General features: G+C 48.4%; 1 protein-coding gene across 1 annotated transcript in view; it reads left to right on the forward strand.

Moving 5' to 3' along the window:
- Nucleotides 1-26,545, forward strand: part of SLC8A3 (solute carrier family 8 member A3) — a 92,698-nt gene extending 66,153 nt beyond the window's left edge. The window contains exons 2-6 of the mRNA XM_063398706.1: nucleotides 3,965-4,068; nucleotides 22,108-22,232; nucleotides 22,754-22,853; nucleotides 23,898-24,173; nucleotides 24,828-26,545. Of these exons, the coding sequence (XP_063254776.1) occupies nucleotides 3,965-4,068; nucleotides 22,108-22,232; nucleotides 22,754-22,853; nucleotides 23,898-24,173; nucleotides 24,828-25,204 (982 nt within the window). The 3' untranslated portion in view covers nucleotides 25,205-26,545. The remainder of the gene's footprint in view (nucleotides 1-3,964; nucleotides 4,069-22,107; nucleotides 22,233-22,753; nucleotides 22,854-23,897; nucleotides 24,174-24,827) is intronic.
- Nucleotides 26,546-27,638: the final 1,093 nt, after the last annotated feature.

Below are 27,638 nucleotides of genomic sequence, written 5' to 3' on the forward strand. Positions count from 1 at the left end.
AGGAGCCTGGAAGGTTTGTGTTCCTGACTGGAGTGGACCTCCTTTTGCAAAGCAAACACTTTGCCATGCTAGCCTCTAGGGATCCCCAGCAAGTCTTCTTTCTCTTTCTTGAACTGGTTTTTATACATTAAAAAAAGAGGAAGTCTCAGCACTGTGGAACTGCTTGGTAGGGCATATAGAGCTCGTTGTATTAACAAAATGTGCATGCAGTGGGAGGGAGGGAGGAAGGAAGGAAGGAAGGAAGGAAGGTTGTATGAAAGCAAACTCAACTGGTTAGCATGTATAATTTTAACTGTACAAAGACTTAGAATAGCTTTGTTGCAGTACGTAAGCTGACCTCCAGGAAACAGGGTCTGTGGTGGTTTTTCCAAATTTTTGCAGACAAGCAATACTGAGTATTTTGAAGCTCCTAGAAATGGAAAAACGATAAGCAATAGTACTTATGAAAAGGACTTTTAAAAGCAACCCATGTCTAGGAAGCACTTGGCTGCTTTTGAAAACTCCACCTTCTGTTTGGTAGCAATGAGCAAGGAAAAGATCAGAGCTATGAATCAGCTCTAGGTTTAACTCAGCAAATTGAACAAGCTTGGCAAAGTATCAGGGGCCCAGATAACATCTGGTTCAAAGGCCAAATTCAACATCTCCAACAAAAATGCAACAAAAAATCCTCATGATGAAGTCTTAGCAGAGCAGCAGCATTTACACCAGAGATAGATCTTTTGATATCTTTCAGGCTGGATTAGCAGAGATTGAAGGAGTCTAGAGAAGGGAAAGGAGGCTTGCTGGCATTGGTGCAGAGTATGGGTAGAGCAAGCACTGGCAAAATTAAAGCTGATTTAGCTCAGAATGAAGAATTGGAGGTGATTTTTCTTGCATATTCCTGCACTGATGGATAGGCAGACATTGTCCAAATTCTACTCCTACCCCTGTGCCATCATTTGAAAGAGAAGGGTTGGGACCAAGATCAAGACCAGAGTCAGCACAGGGAACAGGATTTCCACAGCTGGAGTGCAGGAGCAATTATAACTTGAGGGCCAAATTGTAGGATGACCAGATGATTTTGTGGTCATTAATGATATCAGTAGGAATGCAAGCTGCAGTGATAGTTCTGTTCTGTGCTGAAATGGTGATTTTCCAGAGGCTGCTGGCTGTGGCAGCATCCTCAGGGTGGGGATCACAGGATCCCCAGGGTGCAGGGCTGGACTGCTTGTTCTCTGAAGTGCTGTGAAATCAAAGATACAGGGTATATTTAATGCCAAAGGCTACAGGCTGAGGCATACAGAAATTTGAATTCTGTCTTTCCAGATTGCCAGTGATTGTGATTGCCAGTCCTGCTTTTCCCTTCCTTCTCATTGCCAGTCAGGACTGATTGTGCACAACATGCACGTGGGCCTGGTCTGACTACTGAGGATGGGCAGGAAGAAAGAGGAGGTTGTTGCTGCAGGGCCATGTGGGTACAGAGCTGTGGGAAGCAGGGGATTTTCCCTAGCAGGAGGGTCAATTGTGGGGTGGCTCTTGGGGCAACTGTTTTGGGTAAGGGAAACACTTTTTATGTGGAACCAACTTCTGGTTTAAAAAATGCAGTTCCAGCTTGGGGTTGCGGTCAACTAGAAGTCTGGGAGCCCCCAGATGGCAAGCAGATGCCCATTCAGAGGAGTTACATGTGCAGACAATGTTGTATTTAAGAGGTGTTATACTAGCTTGGAACCAAAGCACCAATCTCTTCGTCACAAGTGAGGAATGGGACTGCATAAACCTTTGCAGCCACTGGGAGAATGAGGGGACTGCAGGGGTCATTTTCAGCTTGCAACAGTCAGTGCAGCCTGGCTGTAAGGAGGCAGTGGGTTGGCAGTCTTTGACTTGTTTCTCTTGTTCTCTTTGGGTGTGAAAGTTGTGGGACAGTAACCTCTGCATAAGGCATGTATTTGCTGTGAAGGAAACCATGGCACAGTGAGCTTTTCTTTTCCTACAAAATGGTACAAGAACTTGTAAGAAATTTGCTAAAAGAGACACAGGATTTGCTGCCCAGCTGCTCCAGCAGCCAGCACTTCTCAGAGCAGGCCAATGAAGCTGAGGCAGCAGCATGGTGCCGGCGGGGTGTGTGTGCTTGTGTGGCTGCTGTTGTACATGTGTGTGTGTGCACAGGGGTAACAGGGTGAGGGAAGCCTGCTTCTCTGCTGGCCGTCAGACCTCACTGCCCACAGGCTGAGCCCTGAGCCAGTTTGCTGGGGGATTGTTTTTGTCTGACTTCACTTTGTAGTTTGGCCTGCCATTCTGCCTTTGGGTTAAACAAAAAATTGGCCAGTGCCACTTGCAGAAGAGGGGCTTTAGCATTTCTCAAAGGGCCACGTTGAGTTTGTTCAGTGAGTGAGAAAACTTTGACTCTCTAATGTACCCATTTAACTCCGTTCTTCCTTGACTTTTGCTTCTCTGTTCCCCTCTCCCCTTTATGACCCTTATTATTTTTCCGTCCACAGCAAAACAGTTCACATCAAGGTAATTGATGATGAGGAGTATGAAAAAGCCAAGAATTTCTTCATTGAGCTGATGAGCCCCCGCATGGTGGATATGAGTTTACAGAAAGGTGTAGTACTGGCCCTGCAGACTAACATTAATGTTCTTTCCTCCTCTCTTCCATCTCCTTCCTCCTCTTCTCTTCCTCTTCCTCTGATGTCTCTCTGTCTACAACTGCTCTGCCCTAAACACTGCTGTGCGCGCACACCGTGTCACATGGTACCCATGGGGTGGCGTGGGGAGTGGTGCTGGGGCTGCTGAGAGGCAAAGTGGTGAGGGGAGGAGAGAGAGAAGGATGGAGAGCAGTCCTGCTTGTCCATATTTCTGTGGTGACTTGAGAGGAACTTTCCGCCACCTCCACTGGAGGGCCCAAGCAAATTTTGTAGTGTCTGTGGGAAGGTGCTGGCTAGAAACACATCCAGCATCTCAGGAGATCATCGCCCAGCCCTGGTCCTATGGGTTGTTCCAGTCAGACCCATGTTAGAAGAACACAGGAACTGAGGCCTGGCAGAGAAGCAGCTCTGTGACTTTTGAGAAGCAGTGGGCAAAGGCTGTGCGACCCCTGGTCTTGTCACAGAGCAACTCTGGGAGCAGGAGCTGAGGACAAGGAGCTAGTGCCCGCTTTGTTTTGCCTAGAGGCTCACGGTAGCATTTCAGGGGTAGTGGAGGGAGCCAGATGAGCTGGCCTCGGGGGGAAGAGGCTAGACCGGCTCCAGTGCTCAGGTCATTTCCTTTTGAGCCTTGGAGGCATTGTCCCATTGACCTGTGTGAGGTCCCAGCAAAGCTGTCCCTCCCCCAGGAAGTCTGCATCCTCATTTGAGGAACAGGACAGGAGGAGGGGGTAGATACTATCAAGGAGAGAAAGCAATAATGTGTGCCATTTTAAAAATGGGAATTAGAACCATCAGCCTCCTCAGCAGCTGGTGGAGCTGTAGCCACTGGCAGAGACCTACCTCACCCCACTGGGGAATGTATCTCTCTCTTCACCTCAGGTTCGCAGCCCAGAGTCCTTGCAGATTTATTATTAATCATGAGGGTATTATTACTGTATTTATTATTAATGGTAAGAAGAAATTGGTCTTCCAGCTAAAATACAGTGGGTAGCTCAGGGTAGTGGTCCCTGGTGCTTTTCAGGCAACTGATACCCTTTCCATTACCATCTGACACTGAAAAAAATGCGCTGCAGAAGTCACCTCCCACTAACCATCAGCAAGGTCCTCCTCCCACCTTTCCCTCCCTCCTCACTCCCTTGCCAGCCCCCTCTGGCCCTAACACCCCGCTCCCAAGGAGCTGCTGCGAGGATGCTGTGTCCGACAGGCAGGCCACCGCACACCGCCCCGGTGGGAAGGGGCTGCGTGCCAGGAGCCCACGCCGCCGCCGCTGCTGCTGCCGCCTCGCCTCCAGCCAGCCGACCCGCTGTACACGGTTGTCTCTCTTGTTGTCCCTACAGGAAGACCATAAGGGTTAAGATAGTAGATGAGGAGGAATACGAAAGGCAGGAGAATTTCTTCATTGCCCTTGGTGAACCGCAATGGATGGAACGTGGAATATCAGGTGTGAGATCCTTTATGAAAAAAATGCAAAAAAGAAAAAAAATCAGAATCAAGTATCCAAACCCCAAATCCAGAAAATATAACCTTCTTTCTCCTCCTTACCCTTCCTCCTTTTCTCCTCCTCCTGTAGAGGGATCGACTTTTACTCTTTGCCCTCCTGTATTCTTGCTCTTACCCTGTTTCGGTGTCATCTCTGCCTTTAATAGCCTAGCTTACTTCTGATCCTCCTTTTGTGCAATGCTTGAGTCTCGGAGGCTGTGTTATTTTGACTGGGTTTCCTTGTCTTGATCTGTTTTTTGTTCTGAGCACACCTTTGCTGTTCTCCCTGCTCCTGCTTCTTTGCCAGGACCTTGGGGAATGCGAAAGACGAGAGAAGGGTGTAATGCATGGCTGCCCCCTTTCAGCTCCTCCTGTACTCCCCCTGTCCTTCCCTCTGTTGTTGCCTCCAGTGGCACTGCTTTGGTGCTCTTGGGTCCCTATGAAGTGCTATGAAAAGTCCATAGGAGAAGAGAGAAGGTGTGAAGTAACTTGGCTTGCTTTTTTTTTTAAATGATTCTTCATGTCTTCCATTTGAAAACCCCTTTAATGTGTCACAGACAATCATAGTCTGTCATGCAGAGGGTGTGAAGCTCTACTGAGGTCCTACTTCATCAGCAGTGAGACCCAGGATCTGCCCAGCAGACCAGGATTCATAGCTGGAATAAACTCAGACTCACGGTTGTGTCTTGCCTACATCTATCTCTGTCCTTGTCCTGTATGTGTTTGACCCCTTTCTCACGGAGTCTTGTCACTGGCCTCACTAGCTTTGGGGTGGCCTGGGAGGGCCAAGATTTAAACAGAGGCACTTTACAAAAGGGAATCCACCTTCTAGGTGCCTGTTACAGAGTAGAGCCAGATGTGTGTGCCCACAGGCTTATTTCTTCTCTCAGGTCCTGCTGTCAGTGATGGGACACCTGGCCACTGCCCCTCCCCTGCACAGCACAGTTTTCCCTTGCTGAAATGTCTTCTATTTCTTACCTCACCAGAACAGCAGCTGCCCTCTGGCCAGTCCAGGCTCCCATAGACTGCTCCATAAGATGTTCAGGATAGACACAGGTTGCATTAACATTTCAGTATCGTACAGCATCCGTGGACTTGTAAAATGTAAACCCATCTTTTAATACTGTCAGACTGTCTCCTGCAGCCCAGAGGCAATGAGGAATATCAGGTCTCACTTTGTCAAGCACAGGCCCTCAGTTTTCACTGAAGTCCAACTGCCCTTGAGCAGAAGCGGTGATCAACCTTGCCATATCCCATGGGAGTATGTCCCAGAAATCAACTGCCCTCCAGGGTAAAGATGTGAGCATGGCTTCTAGGTAGAAGTTGTCCGGCCTCACCTTGTAGCCACTAGTTATTTTATTATTTTCTTCCATCAAATAAAAGAACTATATAATGCCACAGCTTCTATGTAAGTATCTGTTCACTACACCCACAGTATGCTCAGATTTCTTCTTGGACATTTGTGAAGGCCAATTGTTCGGTCTTGGATCGAAGTCTTCAGTCCTAGAACCCACACTGGGGTCTCCTCTCCACATGTGTCCCTTCAATCTATGGATCTCCCACCTCCATCTCAGCAGGTCCAGGAGGAAAATCCCAGGCCCCTGGTTTTCTCCTGCTTGTGCACATGGTAGCTTGGAGCAACACAGAGAATTTTTTCTCAGCTGTCTGTTCTCTGTGAATCCTGCATCCTTTTCTAAACAATGAGCAGAATCAGAATACAGAATCAGAAATGGGCTGTTTTTATGAAGTCCCACATTTATTTTTCCTACACAGGTCACATTGCACCTGGCTGAATAAGAACAAGTGTTTGAAAAAAATCCAAATGGCCCCTGAAGTGGACAAGTTGCAAAATGTCCTCATTATTGCTAGGACTACAAAGCCAGTTTGCTGTATCATATGTCTCTTATTTACATCTATATCAGCTCTAGTCAGTGTGATTGTCTGATTTGCAACAGGCAGAGAAGAGGTCAGAGCTGGACAAAATTGATCTGCAGCACAGAGCCTGCAGGCCAGGATGTGAGGGCACACCCTTGGTTGGGCAGACCCTCTTTTGCCTGGAGGAAGTAAAGGACCATGCCAGGGAGGAGGCCCTGGTTGGCCTCATTAGAGAAAAGTCAGAGAGCACCATGTTTTTAAAATCTAAGAGGCAGGAGATTAAACTGCATTTGTAAATGTTGCTGGCACAAGGTGGCACAGTCGCTACACTAAATCCAGGGCATCTGGAAAGATCCCCAGCTCCGTAGCACTGCAGTTTGCGGTTTCTCCGATGAGCCTACCTTGTGCCTGGCCTGAAGAATAGGGAGCTATGTGAGGCTTTCCCACAGAGAGCATTGTGAGTGATCAAGAGCAGATGCTGTGGCCAGCAGCTTCACGGAATTCATGCATGAGCAGCTGGCTCCCGGCGGGGAGGAGGCTTGCGTATGCTGGGGCATCGTGCGGCGTGCCATGCGGCTTTGGGAAGGGATGCTTGTGCTGACTGCAGCACACGTGTTCCTGCCAGCGTCACGCAGGTGCTGCCACTGCCCCGTGCCCACAGACAGGGAGAATCCCACACCACAGTCACCAGGCTGGGGCTTTGCTAGGTTTTGTTGTGGTGATGGATGTACCTCCACATGACTCACACAGCACGGGCAAAGCACAGCTGTTGGTTCTCCTTGGGGGCCCAGGCCCGGTAGCTTTTGAGGTAGTCTCCCTGGGTTTTGACGTTTGCTCCCAGTGCTGCAAAAGATGCCGTTTTCATGACAGCGTGTCCTCATTTTGTTGTTACTCCTCACTTAGCTGTGTCACTCTGAGGCTGTGCCTCGGTGCTCTGGGAGGATTGATGCTCTCAGCTATTTTGCAGCATCTTCAAAACCTCCTCTGGCTCCTCTGGACGCAGGGTGGCGTTGGGCACCTCAGATGAATGGCAGTCGTGTTTGGAAGTAATCTGCAATCTGGGTCATGCAGAGACAGCCAGTTGTGCCTGCGCTACCATAGCTTTGTGCTGAGGGCCTGCACCGTGCCCAGGACTTCTCCATGCAGAGGGCAGCTCTGACCTTACCTTAGGGATACAAACTAGGTGGCAGTGATGAAATCAGGGGTGAAATGTTCCCTGAAGTGATGGCAGAACTGGTGACAGGGAGAAGTAGTATGTGTTTTTCAAAGCAGCCTGGGGCAGCGTTTGAGTGGTTTATTTTGGGATGCAGAAGTTAGTCCGGAGCCTGGTGCTATTCAGACCCAGTGTGCTGTCCCTGAGGGTACCCACACTGCTGCAGGCTGCGGTGGCCGTGGTTCCTGACAGACATGCAGTGGAGGAGGATGGCAGGTGGGAGCAGGGCTTGCTACCACACAGTTGATTTGCACTACTGTCTGTGCTGTCCTGTACACCTGCCAATACAAAGCAGTCACCTCCAGTCAAGGGAACTTCTCCTTGGCCCCGATCAGAGCTGTAGGGCACAGGGGTCTCCAGGAGGGTCTCTGTGAGGGCCAAAACTCAGCATGAAATTCATTCTATTGTTCTTGCTCTCTGCACCTGCTAGCACCTTACTGGAGAAAAAAATCTTCTCTACTTAGAAGTGTTCCTGTGATGGTCCAAACACAAATTCCTGTCTTCAGGTTGACCAGGGCTTGCAGAATGCAGAACAGCCATTGATACAGCCTTTGAATGGAACATTTTGCATCATCTGCAGATGCTGCTCCTCACTGTTCATCCCCAGTTAAATCAGTTAGATCAGTCATGCTGCTTTGAGCCTTGAGACACTCAGTTGTTAACCCTTGGTGTAAGGAGAGCTGGCCACTTACTCCTGCTACGTAAATGCTATATTGACTTTGTCTCACAGGTCATCTGTTCTTTTTCACCAATTAGTTTCTGCAGCTGGAGTTTTTCAAAGTCTTTCTGATCATCCAAACAAGTCACATCGAGTAGTTATACTATAGCAGCTCTTTTTGTTGATGTGCTCCAATAATTCAAAGAGATGAGAACAGATCTGAGATTGGTGTCTTGCCAGCCTGGCCTGTGATGACGACCAGTCCTGACTCAGTAGTGGCATATCAGATGCACAGAGCACTGGCAAAAATGGTGCTTGTTGCAAGCTTGTTATATCAAAGTGGATGAGTGTGAGTAAAAAGAAATCAAAGAGAGAAACTCATATTCTTTGCTTGGCCAGGATGGTAAATGTTGCTTTTCTCTATCCTCCTGGCCATTTCCCAGGTTTCCTGACTTTCTTTGTCCTCTCCATTTCTAAGAAATTAATCTTCAAATCCTTCTTGTCTCACCTTTCCTCCATATGCAAAGTCATATAAACTGAATCCCTTTTTACTGAGTGCTGCAGGGTTTTGAAACTTCCCTGCACCTTGAACCCCATTTCTGGACATCCTTTGACAAAAGCCTTTTTAAAGGGTTCCTCCAGGGAAATGAGTCTCTTCCTTTATGATGAGATCCTGTCTGTTGGTTTGACTCTTGCTCTCATACCAACTCCGTTATCGTGTCAGCTCACAGCTCAGAATGAGGATTTTGCTGCTGTCCCAGCAGCACTTTCTTCACACATCAGCTTTTACACTTTTTCCACAGCCCTGGATTATAGGAGAAAAACTTGCTTTGTGCTCCCTGGATGAAGTTGCTCTTCCACTTAAATTGCGGCTAATCTTAGTGTTGATACAGCCTGAATGGCAAGTGAAGCCACTTTGGAAGACTTCACTTGATTGCAGATAATGGTGCAAATGGCATTTAGAAAAATATGTTACATGAGGGTTACTGGGAATCGGCTTGTGAGAATTCAGCTCATGGCACAGTGGTAGAAGATTCAACCTCAGTCAGGGCTGATGCTTGAAGGCTGAGTGTTGAGGGTTATGTTTCGTAAAAATGACTGCCAACCTTCATATGAAGTTTTCCTTCTGAAAGCATGTCCCCCAAAAGACACAGCTTTTCTGGAAATGGGAGTCCAGATGGCTGGCAAACATTGTTAACAGCTGGTTGGCATTCCCTGGCCTGGGAGGATTTTGTCTGAAGTCTTCTCAGCCCTCCCAGCACAGAGTCAATTGGTACAGACAAATCTCATAGCACATCTCCCTCTAATCAAGTGTCAGCACCTCTGATGGGAAAGCTTTGTGCCCAGAGGGAGGATTTGACTGGAAGTCACAGAGGAAGGATTAAACTGCAAAGAAGGAAGGATTCCCAGCTTGGATTGATCCATCAGGTTATCTATATCAAAATATTGATGAAATTATTTGACTTGGGACAAAGATCCATACCTGTTTAAGAAAAGCTGTATTGATACATGTGCTGCAGTTTTCTGAAGTGTGCATAGATGCTAAGAAACTCCTTCTTCATCAACTCCATCAGCTGCTGATGAGAATAGCAAAAAAATGTTAGATTGCTGTTACCTCATTCCCTCAAGGTTTAATAATTTGCTCACAGCTCTGTGATTAGGCTGAATGTTGCTGATTCTCCTGATGGAAAGGAGTTTTTTGAAATCTGCAAGAGCTTTGCTATTGACTTCGGTAATAATAGCATTCAGGTTAATGCTGCAAAGTCTCTGCCTTGTTTAGCCTATAAAAACCCCTGTGCTTACATCTCTTCACAATCTATTAGGGAAACAGTTTACTCACCTCAGTGAGCAAATCTGGAGGCAGAGCCTGTGGACAGTTGCATCTGGAAGATGGAGGATCATTATCTCTTTGGGGAAGGGAGCCTGTGTTTCATATAGTCACTTCTTGGTCACTTTTGAGTGTGCAGGGGGTAGAGGCAGTGTATTCTCTTTGCCTTTGGTGCCCTGCAGTGGGACTGAGAGTCTCCTCAAAATTCATCCTCCCCTCCCTCATTTCAGCTCACTCTCTAAATCCCAGGCCTTTAACAAGCATCCTCCTATCTACACAGTGGCTTCTCTGAGTCTTTAGGGATACTGATTAGAAAAGATTTATGTTAATGAAGAATGAGTCCAGAATAAAGCATGCAGCACAGTCAAATCTCTCAGTGAGGTAAACAGCAGAGAAAAGTATTTCATTGTTTAGAAAAGGGCTGGGACACACATTCAGCACATCAGGTTGCTGTAAACACAGGATTGCTGGACTGCTGGTCTGCTGGTCTGCTTCAATCCCAAGCCTGGTTCCTCTTGCTTTAAGCTTTTTGGAGTTAGTGCAGGTAACGTAGGTAATGAAATTTCTGATCTGTAACCTACACCAACATGCATGTCACAGCAGAATTTGACCTCAAAGTATACCAAAAACATGCAGATTAAATGGCTTATTTGTAAACAGATTTTTAGCAGCTTTTTAAAATTCAGGTCTAAATTGTCCATTTTCAGGGGTGGCAAGGGAAGCAGAGTTCATGCATGGAATTTTGACTTCACCTAGTCAAAACCAAACCTTCAGAGAAACCCCAGTGAAGGAGGAACAGGGATGCAGAGCTAAAGGCTTTGTGTCCTCCTGGGTGAGTCAGCGTCACAGCCCCCTTATCTGCAGGCACACGTGTTTGTCCACAATCACACCGTGCCAGGGTTAGGTAAGGGATACTTGGGACTGCTATTTTGGATTTGGCTGTGGAGCTAATTTTAGCAGTTCCCTGTACGAGTACACATGTTAAGCCTCTGAGACTACCTGAGATGCCAAGAGCAGTGAGGTGGCCTGGCTTGGCCCCATAAGGAGCGTGATGTGCAGAGCAGCAGAGCAGGAGACAGAGAGGAGCCCTGGGGAGGACTGGAGGGATGCAGCCCAGGCTGGGGAGAGTGGAGGGAGGCTTGTGGGATGGGAACAGCACAGAGGCCATCAGTGAAGCTGGTACAGGTACAGCATCCCCAGATGGGCTGTCAGGAAACATTACAGGTCGGGGCTAAGGGCACATTAGCAGATGTGTGTGCAGGAAGAAAGCTTTAGTCCGTGAAATCATTTTCTTGCTTGCATGCACAGCATTCACTCAGAAATATAAAGATAAAATAATCCCTTGGCTTTCTGCATGCTGTATTCTTGATGTTTCATTCATAGCTTTATAGGCTTCTTCAAATATTCATGTATCATATCATAAGTGAAAGGGAGGAAAATTGTTCTTTTTCAGGCTCACAAGCAAACAGGGAAAAAAATAAACTCAAATCCCAGGGCAGTATAATAACAGTTTTAAAAAACATGAGGAACCAATGGTTTTTTTAATAGCCACAGTAGCTTAGGGTCCCAGTAATATTTCATTATATTACATTTGAACACCAAATCGACCCATTCTACTAATGCTTGTAATTGCAAAAGGCAAATTAAATTTCTGCACATTGTCTGGAGAACCAGAAGACCATGGAATAGTAAGAAGGTCACATGAAAACATGAACTGCAGCAGGACAGAGCTAAAAGGAAATTCCAGCTTCATGCTTCCAGGGGTACCGATGAGCCTGTTGGAGACTTCAAGGAGAGGTGTGTGCATGACAGGAGGTGGTGCAGGCAGAGCAAACATCCCATTGCATCTTGTGGCTCAGTGGCACTGAACTTAATGCAGAATGTACTCGCAAATAGTTTCTCCAAAGTTTTTGACTCTCAAAGGGAATTGACCCTGATACAGAAGGGATGCTCAGCAAGGAGCTTCTTCATTTCACCTTTCACTATGTCTCTGCTTGCCTGCATGGACAAGGGAGATCTCTTGGATTGCCCACAGTTCTTCCAGCTGGGGAGATTGATCATTGGATGAAGATCTTGACTGGATCAGTGTCTCTGCAGACTATTGGGAAAGCTGTACCCATGGTTGCTGCTCAGCAGAGCAAGGAAGTGACTGGGTGTCAGGACTCAGGATTAGTTTCCCTGGCTCTGCCATGGATGTGCTGTGCAACCTTTGATAAATTGCTTAGGAAATCACTTTCAAATGGCACAGATACAATTGGGTGCATCTATATAAAAGTGCCTGCTTTTCAGAGGCCCGAACCAGCAAGTCTGGGAAAATTAGCACTTTTGGACTCCAGCCCACTTCTGAGTTTGCAAAATGTTCCCTTTAGCTTCTTTTTGCTTGCTTCACCATCTGTCAAATAGGGCTGTTAATACTGACTCTATACAGAGTTTTAAGCTTCTCAGACTAAAAGTGCATGATAATAAGTGCTAGTAATTACACTACTGTCATCACATGCAACAAAGTCTTCAGGGATTGGTTTGCTGTTTGAAAGACAGGTAGAAGTTAAAGCTAAGGCACAGACTTGGTACTTGGCCCCTCTCAAAGAGCATTTGAGTTTTTTTGCTATATGGACTCCGCTGTAGCTGGTTTGATATCTGGATGTAAGCTGTGGCTGTCTGGGTTACACTTAAGAGGGATCCAGCCAGATGTTTCTTTGTGACAGCCCTGGCGAGTGGGGAAATCAGGAGAGGAGAGAGTCAGGGGGTCACTTCCCAAGAGGGCTGGGCTATGTCTATATGGAAAACCAGGGTAAGGTCATCCCTTGCAAGGACCTTCGTTCCTTTCTCTTTTCCTCCCACCTCAAATCTCAGGCGACCATGCAGTCACATATCCTGAGACCACACAGCCCCATTTCCTGACAGGCAGTTGCATCCCACTGTGGTGACGTTGCATGGCCTGTGTCTGTGGAGCACTGTCAGGCAGACCAGCAATTTGGAACACAGATATCTAGGAGGAGTCAAACAGTGATGCTCCACGTGTGCCTGTGCTCCTCTAGGCACCCTGACCCTCTGCAAGTGGCACCTGTGGGGTGTGGGATAGGTGTAGGTGAGCCAGGGCATCATCCTGGGGGATGACGTGTGGCTGTGTTACCCTCTGCTCTTTTTGACACTAGAGGCCACCTGTTTTATCAATGCCTCCCTCTGATGCTGCTCTTCTCAATGAGCTGCCCATCACCTTCTCTTCTCAATACCTACAAGTTTATTGGGGCTCCTCAGTTGTGCTAAGCCCTGCCACAACCACACAGACCCAGCTTAAGTGAGGGCACCTCCCATGCCTTCAGGTCAGTTTGGGTTGTGTCAAGCAAGTGTAACTGCCCTCCTTCCCCCCTTCCCCTTTTCCTCCTTGCTACTTCTCTCCAGCTGCATCCCATCCCTTTGCCTTTGCTGGGGGGAAGGGGTGACTTTGGGGAGCCAGTGCCGTGGTGCTCACTGGAGCACCCCAGTCTCCTCTCCATCTTGCTGCTGTGGTGTCTGCTCCCCAGCCTGTGCCCAACATGCAGCCCTGGTGAGCTCGCACGCTGCCTTGCACCATGTCCATTGCTCACTGACAGCCTTCATCTGCAAACAGCTTTTTCCTGTTGGATATTAACTTTTTCCCTCTTTTTCTTTTCTCTCTCTGTCTTTCTCATGTTCTTCTCTCACCACAGCCCTACTGCTCACACAAGGTAAGTGCTTTTTCTCCTTTCCTCTGGCTGCTCTGGCTTTCTCCTTGTCCCTTTTGGTCAGATTCCCCCCCCCCCCCCGATTGTGTTTGTTTTGTTGTGGACAACCCCAGCTCGTGGTGTTTGTGTCTAGCATGAACTAGTTAAGAGCAGTACAATTAAGAAAATGACAGTGATTGATTGACATCTAAGAGCATTTCCCATATTCCAGATTTTTCCTTGCAGTTTGGAGGAAATGATGCAGAGTTGCAAAGCAACACATGCAGCTATGCCTGCTCTGAAGCTGTGACTCGAGCCTCTCTTTAGGCAGCTCTGGTGCTTGGGTTGTGCTGATGCACTGGAGAAGAGAGGGATTTCTGCAGGGAGGTGGCCTTTCTGCAGTGTGGGAGTGTTGCCTGGGGTGGGCATGGGTAGAAGGTTGTGCAGGTGCCCCCTTCCCATGGAGGGTCACACATCACCCCTCAGTGCCATCACCCGTGTGCTCTCCACCTCCCATCCCAGGGGTCCCCAGGGTGTGCCCAGTGCCAGAGTGGTACTACCACAACATGATCAGCACCTTTCCCTCCTCACCCTCAGCTCTGCTTCTGCGCTCGGCATCTCCTGTCCCTGTGTCAGGATTTCATCTGTATTAGTACAGAGCCCCTCTTCCTTGCCTGAAATCCCTGTTATACTGGTCTGTCTTTATCCCACTGTGGTGCAATGTACGCCTCCTGTACTGTCATTATTCCTTCAATTCCAGGTGTGATTACTGTTGAATTTCCAGTAAAGAAGCGTTTCTTGTAAGATAAGGGTAGGCATGCAGGGTGCAGAGAGGAGCTTGAAATCCCATAAGTTTGTGAGCAGAGCTGAAAACCAAAGCATTCATGATGCCTGAGTTGTGCTGCAAATCAAAGTAGTAGCATCTGCCATGCAGGCTTCAGTCTGGCCCCTTTTCAGATGATGCCAAATCTGCCGCACAGGGGCTGTCCTGAGCCCATTGGCTATTGGACTAATCAGAAAATTGCTTGTGGCAGGCAGAAATCCCCACTTCCCCAAATACCAGCTTAGGGTGTTCATGGAAAACTCCTTGGAATGGTTGGGATGGTTTCCTTTGTTACATCTTCAGATCTGGGAGGAATGGAAATAAGTTGAGCACAGCGTCATTCCCAGTAATTTCATTGCTTTAATTCAGTAGCTGCCTAATTTGATCAGAACCCTAGGAACCAAATAATTTCTATTGAAATAACATAACTTTCCTCCCTCTGTTTTGATCCAGCCTGATTGCTTTTGGCAGCTGTTATTGGAGAACCTGGTCATCAGCTATGAAAAGTTACTTTGGGGTTCATAAGGGAGAGCTGCTGTCTGTGTGGTGAGGGGTCCCTGGGGTGCCCCCTTGCCGAGCAGCCTCAGGGTGCCCTCTGAGCGGGTGACGTGTGTTGGGTTCGCAGTGCTTGGCCCCCACACGTGCTTCAGTCCGGCAGCAGGCCGGCAAGCAGGCACGTGCTGGAGTGTCACTCAGCAGCAATCAGGGCTGATCAGTGGGGAGAGAAGCGACGTCCTCATTTAGTCCATGTCATGTTAGATTTAGCTTACACAGGCGCACAAGAATCTTTGTTTAAAAGCTGCATTATTGAACATTCCAGCGAATCCGTCAGTCCCGCACCTCGCCCCTTGCCTCCTGGAGCAGCTTGCACAGCTCTTCCTGGGCAGCATCCCATCCCTGGAGATGTGTCCCTGGGGCTGCTGCGTGCCCTGGGTCTCCTCTGCAGCCCTGGGGCATTCCCCTGCCCATGGCACTGCTTTGGCAGCCCCTGCAGGGCCAGCAGCTGCATGTCCCCCACTCACAAGAGTGATCCCTTCTCTTCACAAAAAGTGTGGGTTCCCTGATGGATGGGCCCAAGTGGCAATGCCCCTCTTGTCCCAGGAGCGCTTACCTGGGGAGAAATGAGAGATCCTGACTTTTGTCCCCTGGCCTTGCAGAGCCCTCCCAAGGTAAACAGGGCCATGAATTTTACACAAGGCGAAGTAACTGGGCAGGGCGCTGGTTCTGCTCAACATTTATTTCTTCCAAATTTCTTCTCTCTGAGCCAGACTTGCCAGGTTATGCAATGCTTGGCCATGTGTCCAGCACCAACTGTTCAGCTTCAGAGTAGTATGGGATAGCTGTGGAGAAACTTGAGTGTCTGGGGGATTTTTTAACCTTCTGTTTGGTGCCATAGTCTAGTTGAGGTGTTAGGGCATGGGTTGGACTCAATGATCTTGGAGGTCTCTTCTAACATATTGGAAGTCATTCTGTGATTCTGTGCCACTGTGGCAATGATCTCTCTATTATTTATACAGGGAAATACTTGACAGCAAAGTGCAAAGGTACTCAGTTGCCTCTGCCTTTGCCAGCAGTGGAAGAGCTGCTCTCAAGGTCTTTCCAGCCTTTGCAAAAGTCACTGAAAGCTTGAGCAGAGCCTTTGCTTGAAAAAGATCTTGGGCTCAAGTGATCTAGATCTTTAAAGGGCTGTGGAATTATCTAAATGGCAGATACTTCTATATCATAATTTCTATATATTCATCCAGTTCAAAGAAAATATTTCTAAATATGCTTCTTTCTTTATGCATTAAAACTGCCATGACTACTTTGCAGTGGGAAAGACTGAGGAGCAGAGATGCCAGTTGTCTGGCCAGCTGGGGATGCTCATGTCAGCAGCAATCTCAAGGCAGAGCCAGGAGTGGAATAATGCTCAGTTCCCAGCCCTGTGCCTTAGCCTCCCTCAAATGAATGTGCAGCATTTCCCAGTTAGCATTAAGGAGCACTGGGGTATGTATATGGGATATATCATGTCTCAAAAATAGCTCTCAGGGCTCAGTAAGCAGATTCCTTACATTTTAGAAGGCAGCCTAGGCTGACAGTGCTTGTATATGTGCATGTGCTTCTGTAAAGGGCATATCCATATGCTAATCTCCAAAGCCAGAGTGTCTTCTAGCCAGGAGTCTTCCCCACTTGTGACTGACAGCTTGACAGTGCTCTGGAGAGAGGAGCTCATTCATGCTCACTATTTATTTTGTTTAGCCAGGATTATATCTTATTAAGCAACAACAAAAAAAGATCCCATTTTAATTGTTGTTTTAATTTCTTCCTAGCAGCATAGTCCCCAAAAGGGGTGACCTTTGTGCAGATACATGCCTGCTCCAGAAATGGATAGAGACAAGATAGCTTGAGGAAAGTGAAATGACCTTCATAGCAATCTTTCATGAATGCATTGCTGGTTTTAGTCCAATTTATTCAGCAAGTGTCAGGGAATACAAACTGGTCCATGGTTGTTTGGTAGTCTTGCAGCATTGCCTAGGTGATGAGTATCTACCTCTCTGATGGTGTTACAGGGCCTTCCCATTGCCTGCTTCAGCTTAAAAGATGCAGTGGCCAGATTACCCCATAGAAATGGACTTTATCTAACTTTGATTTATAATGTGTCCAGGAGGCCACAGGCAATGTCTAGTTCCCATCTGGTCCCCCCAGTCTGAAGGAGGTTGAGTGGGCAAGCAACGCACGATGTGGGAACACAGCTCAGTGCTCCCTTTTCCCCTCCTGGAGGAGGGGATATGCATACAGTATTTTGAGCCTGAGAAATGGCCTCTCATGTGCAGGCCTGAAAGTGCCTTGCAGATCACTGCAGCTCAAGTCCTGGGATGGCCCTGCAGACATAAGGTGAGAGAGCAGACGTGGGGTGAAAGCTGAGCAGTGAGTGTGGCAGGGACATGCCCAGGGCTGCAAAGCAAGCAGTGGCAGGACCATAACCAGGAGCTGCTCAGTCCCCTTGTCTGTCGTAGCTTTAAGGGTCTGAACAAAGCAGAATGAGAGCATGGAGTGATTAATCCAAGAACCTCTCCTGCACAGTCCAGCACATAGTGGGTGTCAGCTGTGGGTGTCAGCTGTTGTTTTGCTTGCAAAAGCATACATCATACTCATTCGTCCCACCCAGCCTTTGATTTGACCAGACCTGTTGTCTCACTTGCTCATTGGCTCCCTGGCACCAGGAACAGGGCACCTTGGTGCAGCAGCTGGCACAGCAGCCCCAGCTTGCCTGGCCTCAGCAGCCTGTGTGTGCACCTGCAGCTCAGAGAGGATCCTAACACTCAATGGTAGCACATACCTAGGTGCCAGAGCAGACAGGGTCTAGGTAGTCCTAGCAGGACTCCTTTCTGGCCACCTTCTCCTTCCCAGGGAGGAGGTGGAGGCAGCTCAGAAGATCCTGGCAAGCTCTGTTGTCGATAGGCACAGCCAGACCTTATCAGGCTTAATTGGAGTTGACAGCATGAGTCTAGGGTGCAATCCACATTGAAAAGTAGGTACTGATGCAGATACAAACAGAAATCAGGCTAGTTAATAATTAAGCTGCAACTTGGCAGCATTCACCTTGACAGACTTGACCTTCCAAATTAAAATCTGTCTCCCAACACACAAACCCCTCCATCCTCATTCCTCCTTACTTTGTGTTTTATTTATCTCAGCCCTTGGTAGTCTTCTTTGCAGGCTACCACACTGGGGTGATGTGAGACACACCTCAAAGATACCCTGTCTCTGCTTCTTGGAGGAGCCCTCCAAGGCCCCAGCCCTACACCAGACCGTGTGGGAGCATGTTCCACACTTGCTGCAGGTTAGCAGCCTCCTGCAGCTCTACAGGCAGGCTGGTGCACACTGTGCTGGCTGAAGTGCTCCTCTAAAATGCAGAAGCATTGGGATTGTTCTCTGCCACTGGGTTGTTGCAAGAGTTTGTTCCTTCTCAGCTGTTGGGTCAGTACACATAGGCTCAACTCAGCCCTCAGCATCCATTGAAACAGGCAGACCCAACAGGTCTGGAGCAGGCTTAGGATGGGATCTGGTGTTTTGCAGCGGTTGACACTCATTCCTGCTGCAGGATGCTCATGTGTCCTAAACAGTAGGTGGGCAGAATTGGTGGAATTATGTAGATGCTTCATATCACTCTTCGAAGGTGCTTAGCTCCCCACCCTAACTGTATGGCAAGTATAGGTAGATTTGGGAAAAAAACTATAAGCTGGGTTCCTAACTTTGTCCTTCCTGCCGCTACCTTAATTTCAGAGGACAGTCAGCAGCCTGGTATTTAGCACCTATGGGTCACTTGCATAGTGCATTGAGCAAGATCCAGCACAGTACTGACACGGGAGTCTTGTGTTTTTCTCCTACATTAGGATGGAGCCTCAGTAAAAATACAATAGCAGCTTAAATGGTTTCATTTGTTGAAATTTGTTAGGTTCCTGTGCTTTGCTTTCCTGTTGCATGTTCACAAATGTGACTGCATTTTAATTAGACATTAGGGAATTACCTTCTTTATTCCTTACTCAAAAGCTTCCACTATTAGTGTTTCTATGAGGTACCCATTTGGACATGCTCCCTGTGCCTCTTCTGTGGTTTTCTTGCAGCTGACATTGAAAGACTTAGCTTGGCAGTCGTGTTCAGTCATCTATCCCCACAGGATGCCCTTGACATGCCGTCTTGGGTGTCCATGTTCTTCTGTGTGCACCCCAGCTCACCATACGCATGGCAGAGGAGGTGACATCAGGGCCTCCATTATTCATGTATCCGTGGATGGGCTGTCAGTATGCTGAAGGTCTCCATTGCTGGTCATCTTGTCTCTTCACTCCAAGTGGCTTACCTAGGGCTTGAAGGCGCCTCTGGTGGCACTTAGTCTGCTGGCAAGGTGCCTTCTGGAATAGCAGGACTCCCACCACCTTCACCTTGTGGGGTGTCCAGTCCCAGGCTGATGCTAGCATCCAGCCCCTAGGCTGACAAACACTCTTGGACATGGCTGTGTTGCTTGATTTACTCTAAGAGCTACCTGGCAAGTGATTGCCTTGCTTGTTGAATCATTGGTGATCCATGGGTGGATTGCAGAGACAACAAAACCACATGCTAGAAGGTGCAAGGTTCTGTGAATACAGGCATTCCCATGCAGCCTGCCCAACAGCCTTGGACATGGCACACTGAGAGGAGATGCAGGAGATTTTTCTTCTCAGGGAGGGATTCACATCTTGCACTGTTCTGCCTGCTGCAAGTACATAAACTAGCGTAAGCAAGATGACAGGTTCTGGGGTAACACTGTGTTGGATGCCATTTCCTATGGAGATAAGAAAGCTTGCTGCACTGCATGTTCCTGCAGACCTGCCTGCAGTTCAGCCTCGCCTTGAGGCAGCACATTAGCTTGAAGCTCTGTGCTCCCTTACCATGCCAAAGACTTTCGTTAAATCAGTTAGATTGAGCACTGAGGTTCCATTGCATCATTTCTCCTGGAGTTAAGCTGAGGAAATTCTGCCTGGTATTCGCTATTTTCAGAGCATTTCCTCAGATTCCAGACATTTACTTTCTGCACTCTGCAACCTAGGCAGGAGCCTAAGGGACTGCGCCAACTGTGACCGCAGCTTTTCAGATGTAGTTATTCAAGGGGAGGCTGTAGTGAGTCAGACTGTCACCAAGTCTGGGCTTTGCAACCCTGCTGGGGTGGCTGTAGTGCTTTTGCTCAGTTCTGTATTATCAGCACATGTCAGCATGTGCTCAGCTCATCTGCCAAGGTGGGCTTTGTGGAGCTGAGGGTGCCATCACCCCGACCTTCAGGTTATGGGGAGCTCAGACAGAAGCAAAGTCACATCATGTGTGCTGTGGCAACTGACATGTGAGCACCTGCATTTTCATCGGTGGACACAGCTATTCATCTTCACACTCTCCCAGCTAGCACAAGAGACTGGACTTTTTTGTTCTGTGTCTTAGAAAAAGAGTTGTACATTATTTTTGACTCCCTGTTCCAGTGAATATCAGTACCTTGAGTCTTGTTCTTTATAATCATCAGTTCATGCCTCCAAGTGTAGTGTAAAGCAGAATATTTTCATAGAATCATGGAATCGTAGAATCATTAAGGCTGGAAAAGACCTCCAGGGTCATTGAGTGTAACCTTTGACCAGACAGCACCATGTCAACTAAACCATAGCACTAAGTGCCACATCCAGTTCTTTCTTATCTCTTCCAGGGCTGGTGGCTCCACTACCTTTCTGGACAGCCCATTCCAATGCTTAACTATCCTTTCGGTGAAAAGATGTGCCCCCTGCATCCCCCAGCATCCTGCATTGCCCTTCTTCTCTGGGTGCTGTGCTCCTCTGTCTCTGTAATCTTTTTTCTAAATTTATGGGGATTCCTAAATCCAGGCGACGCTGTCTTGGAGCTTGGCAGTGATGGTTTTGATGTACGTCATTGACTTCAAATGATGGATGCAACTTTTCTGTTTCTGTGATGGGTTATAATAATGTCACCTGCCACAGCAGTTATATGTTTTATAAACTCTGAAGGTCTTGCAAGGCTTACAGTCTTTGCAGTCAATCTAGCCAGGCAGATGAAGAGAGAAGTCAGAGTTTATAAATAGATTTCACTGGGATCGCATAATTTCTGTGTGAGTTTTAGTGTGAAGTATGAGATCTGCTGGAGTCCACATGAGATTAATCACATCTGAGGCATTACCTGGGCATTTGTAACCTCTGCAGGAAACCTCAGGTAATATCTGACCCACTGCTTAGCCAGAACAAGATGCTCTGCCTTTGTGATATGTCCTCCCTAAAGAGCTCCAGCTCCCACTCCCAGGCTCAGCTGAGCCCTGTATTGCAGCTTGTACACCCTGACTGGTCAGGCACAGGAAATCCAGAGGGAACCCAGCCCCTTTCTTGAGATGTCAGTTTTACAGAGAGCCCATCAGCATGTGCCTGCACTTAGGCATGTGGGTGGAAGAGGAGACCTAGGCCAGGACTAGGGACACTGCTAGGGAACCCTTCCAGCTGGTTGGGATGCTCCTTCACATCTGGGCAGCCAGAATCCTCTTGAGGCACCTTGCTGGGTTAGCTGGGTCATCAGCAAGATTGAGCCTGACACTGGGTCACCTCAGCATGCTGCTGACCCTGGTTTAGTTTCCTTCAGCAGAAACAAAATATAGAATTACAGAATGGAATATGTTGGAAGGAACCTTGAAGATCATCTGGTTTCAGCCCCGCTCCTATGGGGACCTTTCCCTAGGTTGCTCAAACACCACATCCAACCTGGTTTTGAACTTCCAGGGACAGGGCATTCACATCTTCTCTGGACGTGTTCCAATGCCTTTGCACCCTCACAGCATTATGAAAGGAACAAACTACTTGTTTCATTACTTTCTTCTTGTTCATTTTTCCAATTCATGTGTGCTTTATGTGTGGTTGTGACTGTGTGTTTGAGTGTTAGATCAAGCACTGAGTGGCACAAGAAACCAACCATGATTTTCTACTCAAAAGGGGGAAAAAAGGCTCTGTCTCTTCTTCAAATCAGGGAGCACATCAGGGTGTTAGAAGTGTCTTAAAGGGCACTTCTGCCAAATGGCAGAATTATTTGGTACCTCGGTCTCCCCAAAACTGTGGCTGCTGAAGGGGGTGATGGGAGAGTGTGTGTCAACGGAGAGCACCAACCAGACTGAAGAAACATTAAAGGGTTTTTTTGTTAATAAACTAAAAACATGTTACCTGTGTTCTTGGTGACTGATATTCAGAAAACTTAGTCTTCTGTTTCTATGATCCAACACCCCACCACTGTCCCCCAAACTGCTGTATGAATTTAGCAAGCTGTGAGGGGGCTGCAGAAGCCCATGCTCAGGCCCTGCAGACAAGTCCCCATGGTGCCCTGGAGGTCCAGGGCTGCTGCCCACAGCTTGGTGTTGGCCTTGCTTTCACAGAGGTGGCTGAGAGGAAGATGACAGTTGAAGAGGAGGAAGCCAAGAGAATTGCAGAGATGGGCAAGCCAATACTCGGCGAGCACCCCAAACTAGAAGTCATCATTGAGGAGTCCTATGAGTTCAAGGTCAGTAGGTGTCTTGGGGGTCCTCTAGGAGGGGAAAGCCATGTGGCACTGTTGAGCAGCCTTGGAGAGCAGGACTGAGGAGACAGCATGTGTAGGGAAAGGGCTGTTGAGAGAGGAAAAGAAGTATATAATGCAGTAAAGGGTGGGTGAAGTCTACAAGAAATGTCAAAAGTAGCAGCTTCTGGTTGGTGGGGGTGGAGGGAGAAGGGCGAGAAGGCCCTGCTGGAAGCAGAAGAAGCCAGTGGGCAGGAGGATGCAGAAGCAAAGCTGTCTCTGGTGAGGCAGGGTTGAGGGAAGAAGGAACCTTATCAAGATTGAGGTGTGGCAAACGAGCTGGCTCTGGTGAATGTTGGATCAGCCAGTCCAGGGAGAAGGTGGGCTAAACCCTAGTCATGGGCTAATCTAGCTGGTAGGACACTTCCACAGTTTGGAAAGGGTCTGTGAGACCACAGTGCACTGCAAGATCATCCTTGCCCACTAGCAGCTGGTTTAATTGCTGTGCATCTTTATTCCCACAACAGAGCACCGTGGACAAGCTGATTAGGAAGACAAACCTGGCTTTGGTTGTAGGGACACATTCCTGGAGGGACCAGTTCATGGAGGCCATTACTGTGAGCGCAGGTGAGAGGGACATCAGAAAATCCATACAACCATCCACAGGATTCATGCAGGCTGGAATGGCAGCATCTCCCTGGTCAGGGATGCTCAGCTGTGGTGACCCATCAGCAAAGCCAGTCCAAAGAGCTCCTCTGCTCCAAATATAGTGGGCTTTTGCAGGTGCATTAGTGAGGAGCCCAGGAGATCCATCTTTTGCTGCAGAGCCCTCCAGAAGGCCAGTTTTCAAAGGCTGCATCAGCTGGCAGTGCTCCTGCTGCTTCAGTGATCTGATGAGCAGTGTACAGGCAGCAGAATCCCATCCTGGCTGGGAGCCTGGCCAGTGCAGGTAGCTCTTACTGGGAAATGTCCTGTCATAGCTAGTAGAGTTCCTGGGAGTAGGGAGGGTTACCACATGGATATGTTGCCTCATGAGGCAGCAGCTGGTGAAGGAAAAGGCTGAGACCTGCTAGCTGTTGCCTGATGAGAGAGCTCACTGCTTTCAGAGCCAGGCAGTTGTGGGGAAGGTATTTTAGGCACATCTATGCCATTAATGGCAGTTGGGCATCTTTCTGATGACTGGTTTGGCTTTGCCCCAAAGAGGTTTTCCACCTAGTTGTAGAGGAGGCAATGGATGGCCCAGCCCATGCTCTGGAGCAGGAGGATCAAAAGATCTCTCCAGTTTCCCAATTCTATTAGTTTCTGCTAGTTTTGGCCCAAAACATCCCTTACCTGTGTAATTTCTTCATGCCACTCAGCAGTGATCTACACAGGCTGACACCCTCCTATGTGACTGCCTGTGGATGGGGAAATGGCTGCCCCTCTGTGGATACAACACCCCACTACATCAGTCCCCATCCCTGAAGGCTCTGGGGTGGCTGGTAGACATTCTTTTTGCCAAGCCTCACCCATCACTGAAGGACCTGGTGTTCCCTGAATTCACTGTCATGGCCAGCACAGCACTACCTTGGTCTAGTAGAGCAGAATTCCTGGAGCCCTGGGGTGGAGGAGACAAGCACAAGCTGCCCCAGTGAAGTGAATGCTGGACCTCTCCTTCCATGTTGTTTGCAGCAGGAGATGAGGATGAGGATGAGTCTGGTGAGGAGCGCCTGCCATCCTGCTTTGACTACGTGATGCACTTCCTGACAGTGTTCTGGAAGGTGCTGTTTGCCTGCGTGCCCCCCACCGAGTACTGCAATGGCTGGGCCTGCTTCGTCGTCTCCATCCTCATCATCGGCATGCTCACGGCCGTCATCGGTGACCTCGCCTCCCACTTTGGCTGCACCATTGGCCTCAAGGACTCGGTGACCGCCGTCGTCTTCGTCGCCTTCGGCACTTCTGTACCAGGTGGGGTGGCTGTGGGGAGGGAGCAGGGTGGGAGGTGAGTCCTCTGGAGATGCTCCTGATTTCAGGGGAGAAGCTCTGTCATGGCACGGGGTTCAGGCTGGGAAGGGTATCCTCAAAGCCCTGTCCCCAGGCAAGGTCTGCACCCTGCTTTGTGGCAAAATGGGATCTCTGATCCTAGGAGGGGATTGTGCACCTCTTGGTCCATGTCCTAACCTGGCTGGTGCCACTCCTGAGCCTCCCTTGTCCCCCAGACACGAAGGGTTGTCTGTTTCTCCTGTTGGACTCTATCACTGTGAGCTTAGCTAGATAAGGACACTCAGGAGACAGAGGCCTGGGTTCAACAGAGCAGCAGGCAGGAGAGCCCACACTTAGTTTATTCTTCCTATTATATACTTCTGGCAAGATGACTATAGATTGGAGAGTTAACAGTCCCACTTCTCAACTTATTGGTCAAGGGGACTCTCACACAGTCTTGTTTGTCCCAGCATGGAATGTGAAAACAAAGGCTATGTTTATAAAACATAGCTGATATTTACATGAAAAGAGCGTGAGAAGCTGCACACTTCTACTTTAGTATGAACGCTCAGCAAACTAGGAAAACTCATGGCAACAGGACTCCCAGTGATTTCTCTTTCCCTTCTCCCTCAACCCCAGACACCTTCGCCAGCAAAGCCGCAGCCATCCAGGACATGTACGCTGATGCCTCCATCACCAATGTCACAGGCAGCAACGCTGTCAACGTCTTCCTGGGCATCGGGCTGGCATGGTCAGTGGCAGCCATCTACTGGGCGTCGCAGGGGCAGGAGTTCCAGGTGTCAGCAGGCACCCTGGCATTCTCTGTCACCCTCTTCACCATCTTCGCCTTCATCTGCATCAGCGTTCTCCTCTACCGCCGGCGACCCCACCTCGGGGGGGAGCTGGGCGGCCCCCGGGGCTGCAAAGTGGCCACAACGTTGCTCTTCGTCAGCCTCTGGCTGCTCTACATCCTCTTCGCCACCCTGGAGGCCTATTGCTACATCAAGGGGTTTTAGGCGGTGGAGGGACGGCGCTGCTGGGGGAGGGACCGCCTCCTCCGTTACCTCACCGGACACCAGTCCTGGAATTGCGGTTTCACCGGGGGCTACGGCTGTCTGCCGGGGCTGCCACTGCCCGGACGGTCGGACAGCTGTGCGCCAAGAAGGGCAAAACCATCGCAGAGTGAAAAAAACAGAGACAAAACCCATCCAAAAACGGTACTAAAGAAAGCAACAATGGCAAGTGTTGAAATAAAACACAATAAACCCAGGCACTGACCCTATTCAATGAAATGATGAAGTTTCAACCATCTCTAAAGGCCACCTCTCCCATAGGGGGTCATGTCCTTTCCTGCCGAGCACCCCTCCACTGTAAGGAGATGTTTCCTTATTTTTACTAGTTGAGAATTGCAGAAGTCTGGTTCAGGAATTTGTGGGGTTTTTTTCTTTTTTTTTCTGTTTGCTCGGGTTTTTTGGTTCTGGGGGAGCACGCTGATTTTTTTTTTTTTTCTTTTTCACTACTTAGTCCGAAAAATGTTAAAAAGTTTAACTCAAAGCTTCAAGCTGCCGTCAGTGCTGGAATTGAACATGTGTATTTCTGAAGCCTCAAAAGACTGTGACACAGTCAAAAAACTTTTTCACTATTACCCATTTCCTCCCCTGCCGCCTTCCATTTCTTTCTTTTTTAAGAACATCACAAGACTGATATATTTTTAATACAAACACAGACACACAGTCACACACATTTAGTGACAAAAGCTGGAGCATGTAGCATCTCAATCACCTGCCTGGGCTAAGAAAAAAGGAAGGAAAAAAACCCCCAACCCTCTAATACAATACGTGTCATGTATATTTTGACTATGGCATTTCTCTTTGTATAATTAACTTTGAGCTCGTGGTACTGCAGGGAGAGAAAATTATGTTAATTTACAACTGTTAAAGAAATAAAACACCCTGCTCTGGGGGGAGCAAGGGGGACAGGGAAAGCAGCACAGGCTCCTTGGGATGGTGGTGGTGGCAGGTTGGCTGCGTGGTCCTCCTGCTGAGAGGTGGAAATGAATTCAGGAAAACCTGGATAGCGTGCCCATATGTTCCCAGCACCATCCCACCCAGAGCCGTGGCGTGGCTGCCCTTCCATTCTGTCGCTACCCCGTTTTTCACAGCACCCACACCTCGCTGGTGGCCATTGACAGGTACGGGCTTAAAAACTGCCACCCACGTCAGGACTCCTACATCATCTCAAGTACCTTTTAGGAACACCAGACAGACAAAAAAAGCATCATTTTAATTTGAAATGTGTTTCTTTTTAAGGATAAAGAAGAAAAAACCCACCACCATGAGAGTATGTCATGAGTTACATCAACAGCTGCAAATTGAAATGTTGGGTTGGTAATAAAATAAATAAAAACTATACCTATATCTATATAAACAGTGCTATCTAGAAACATATTTCTTAATGAGAGCCCTGGAAGAGAATGTTAAAATCCTACTCTTTGTAAAGTGTTGTTGAGATGAAGATCATTTCTTCTATCATGAAACAGGTGCTGTATAAGGGAACCATTTTCATCAAGTTCCCTAAAATAAGCTAAACTTTGGGAGGCAGCAAGTAAGAGAGGGGCTGCCAAAAGGTTCAGTTCTGCTTGCTGCAGTGCTTTTGGCTGCCCCAGGAGGCAGGGAGGAGGTGCCCATGGGTTAGGGAAAAAGCAATGGGAACAAGATTGTCATGGACAAAAAGAGATGTAACATTATAGCACGTGACTAGATGGAGGCAAGGATGGTTCTTAAAACACAGATGAAGTATTTATTTTCATACAAAATGTTTATCAGATGTCTATATATAAATGTGTATACATGAGGCAGAGAAGAGGGATCCTTCTCAGATGAGCAGCCAGAGCTTTGTTGGTGGGAGCTCACCATGAGTGAAAGCCACTGGGTTTGAAGCTAACAAGCAGCCAACACCTTGCCTCCTTAGCCTCCCTTTGCCATGCCTTTGGAGAAGGGCCTGAAAAAGATGGGCAAGAGACCCCAAGGCCAGGCTCCCACCGAGCTTGCTGGTCCTTCTGGCTGCAAGAGCAGCTGCTGTCACTGCCACGTGGCCCATCAGCCCGTGAGCTCATATGTGTGACACTAAAAGAAAAACTACAGGAGTCCCCAAATGTTCTTTGTGGGGGTTTAAAGTGCAGCTCTCACGGGGGGATTGTTACTATTGCTGGTTTGAATTGGGGCATACAGAGTCTGTTGAGCTTTTATTTTACCTGTGCCAGCATAGCCGTCCCTGGCTAAAGCCCAGCCTGGGGCGCTGCTGTGCTCCTCTTCTGTGCTTGTGCTGTATCCACCGTGTGCTGTTCATCACTTCCTCCTCCAGCTGGCAGCAGGGAAGGGGTGCGGGGGTAGGGCTGGCTGCCATGAGGGAACTCTCTGGGGCCCCTGGTGCCCTCCATGCAGAAGGCTG

This window comes from Prinia subflava, chromosome 5 (genome assembly GCF_021018805.1).
Source record: "Prinia subflava isolate CZ2003 ecotype Zambia chromosome 5, Cam_Psub_1.2, whole genome shotgun sequence".
Classification (NCBI taxonomy): domain Eukaryota; kingdom Metazoa; phylum Chordata; class Aves; order Passeriformes; family Cisticolidae; genus Prinia; species Prinia subflava.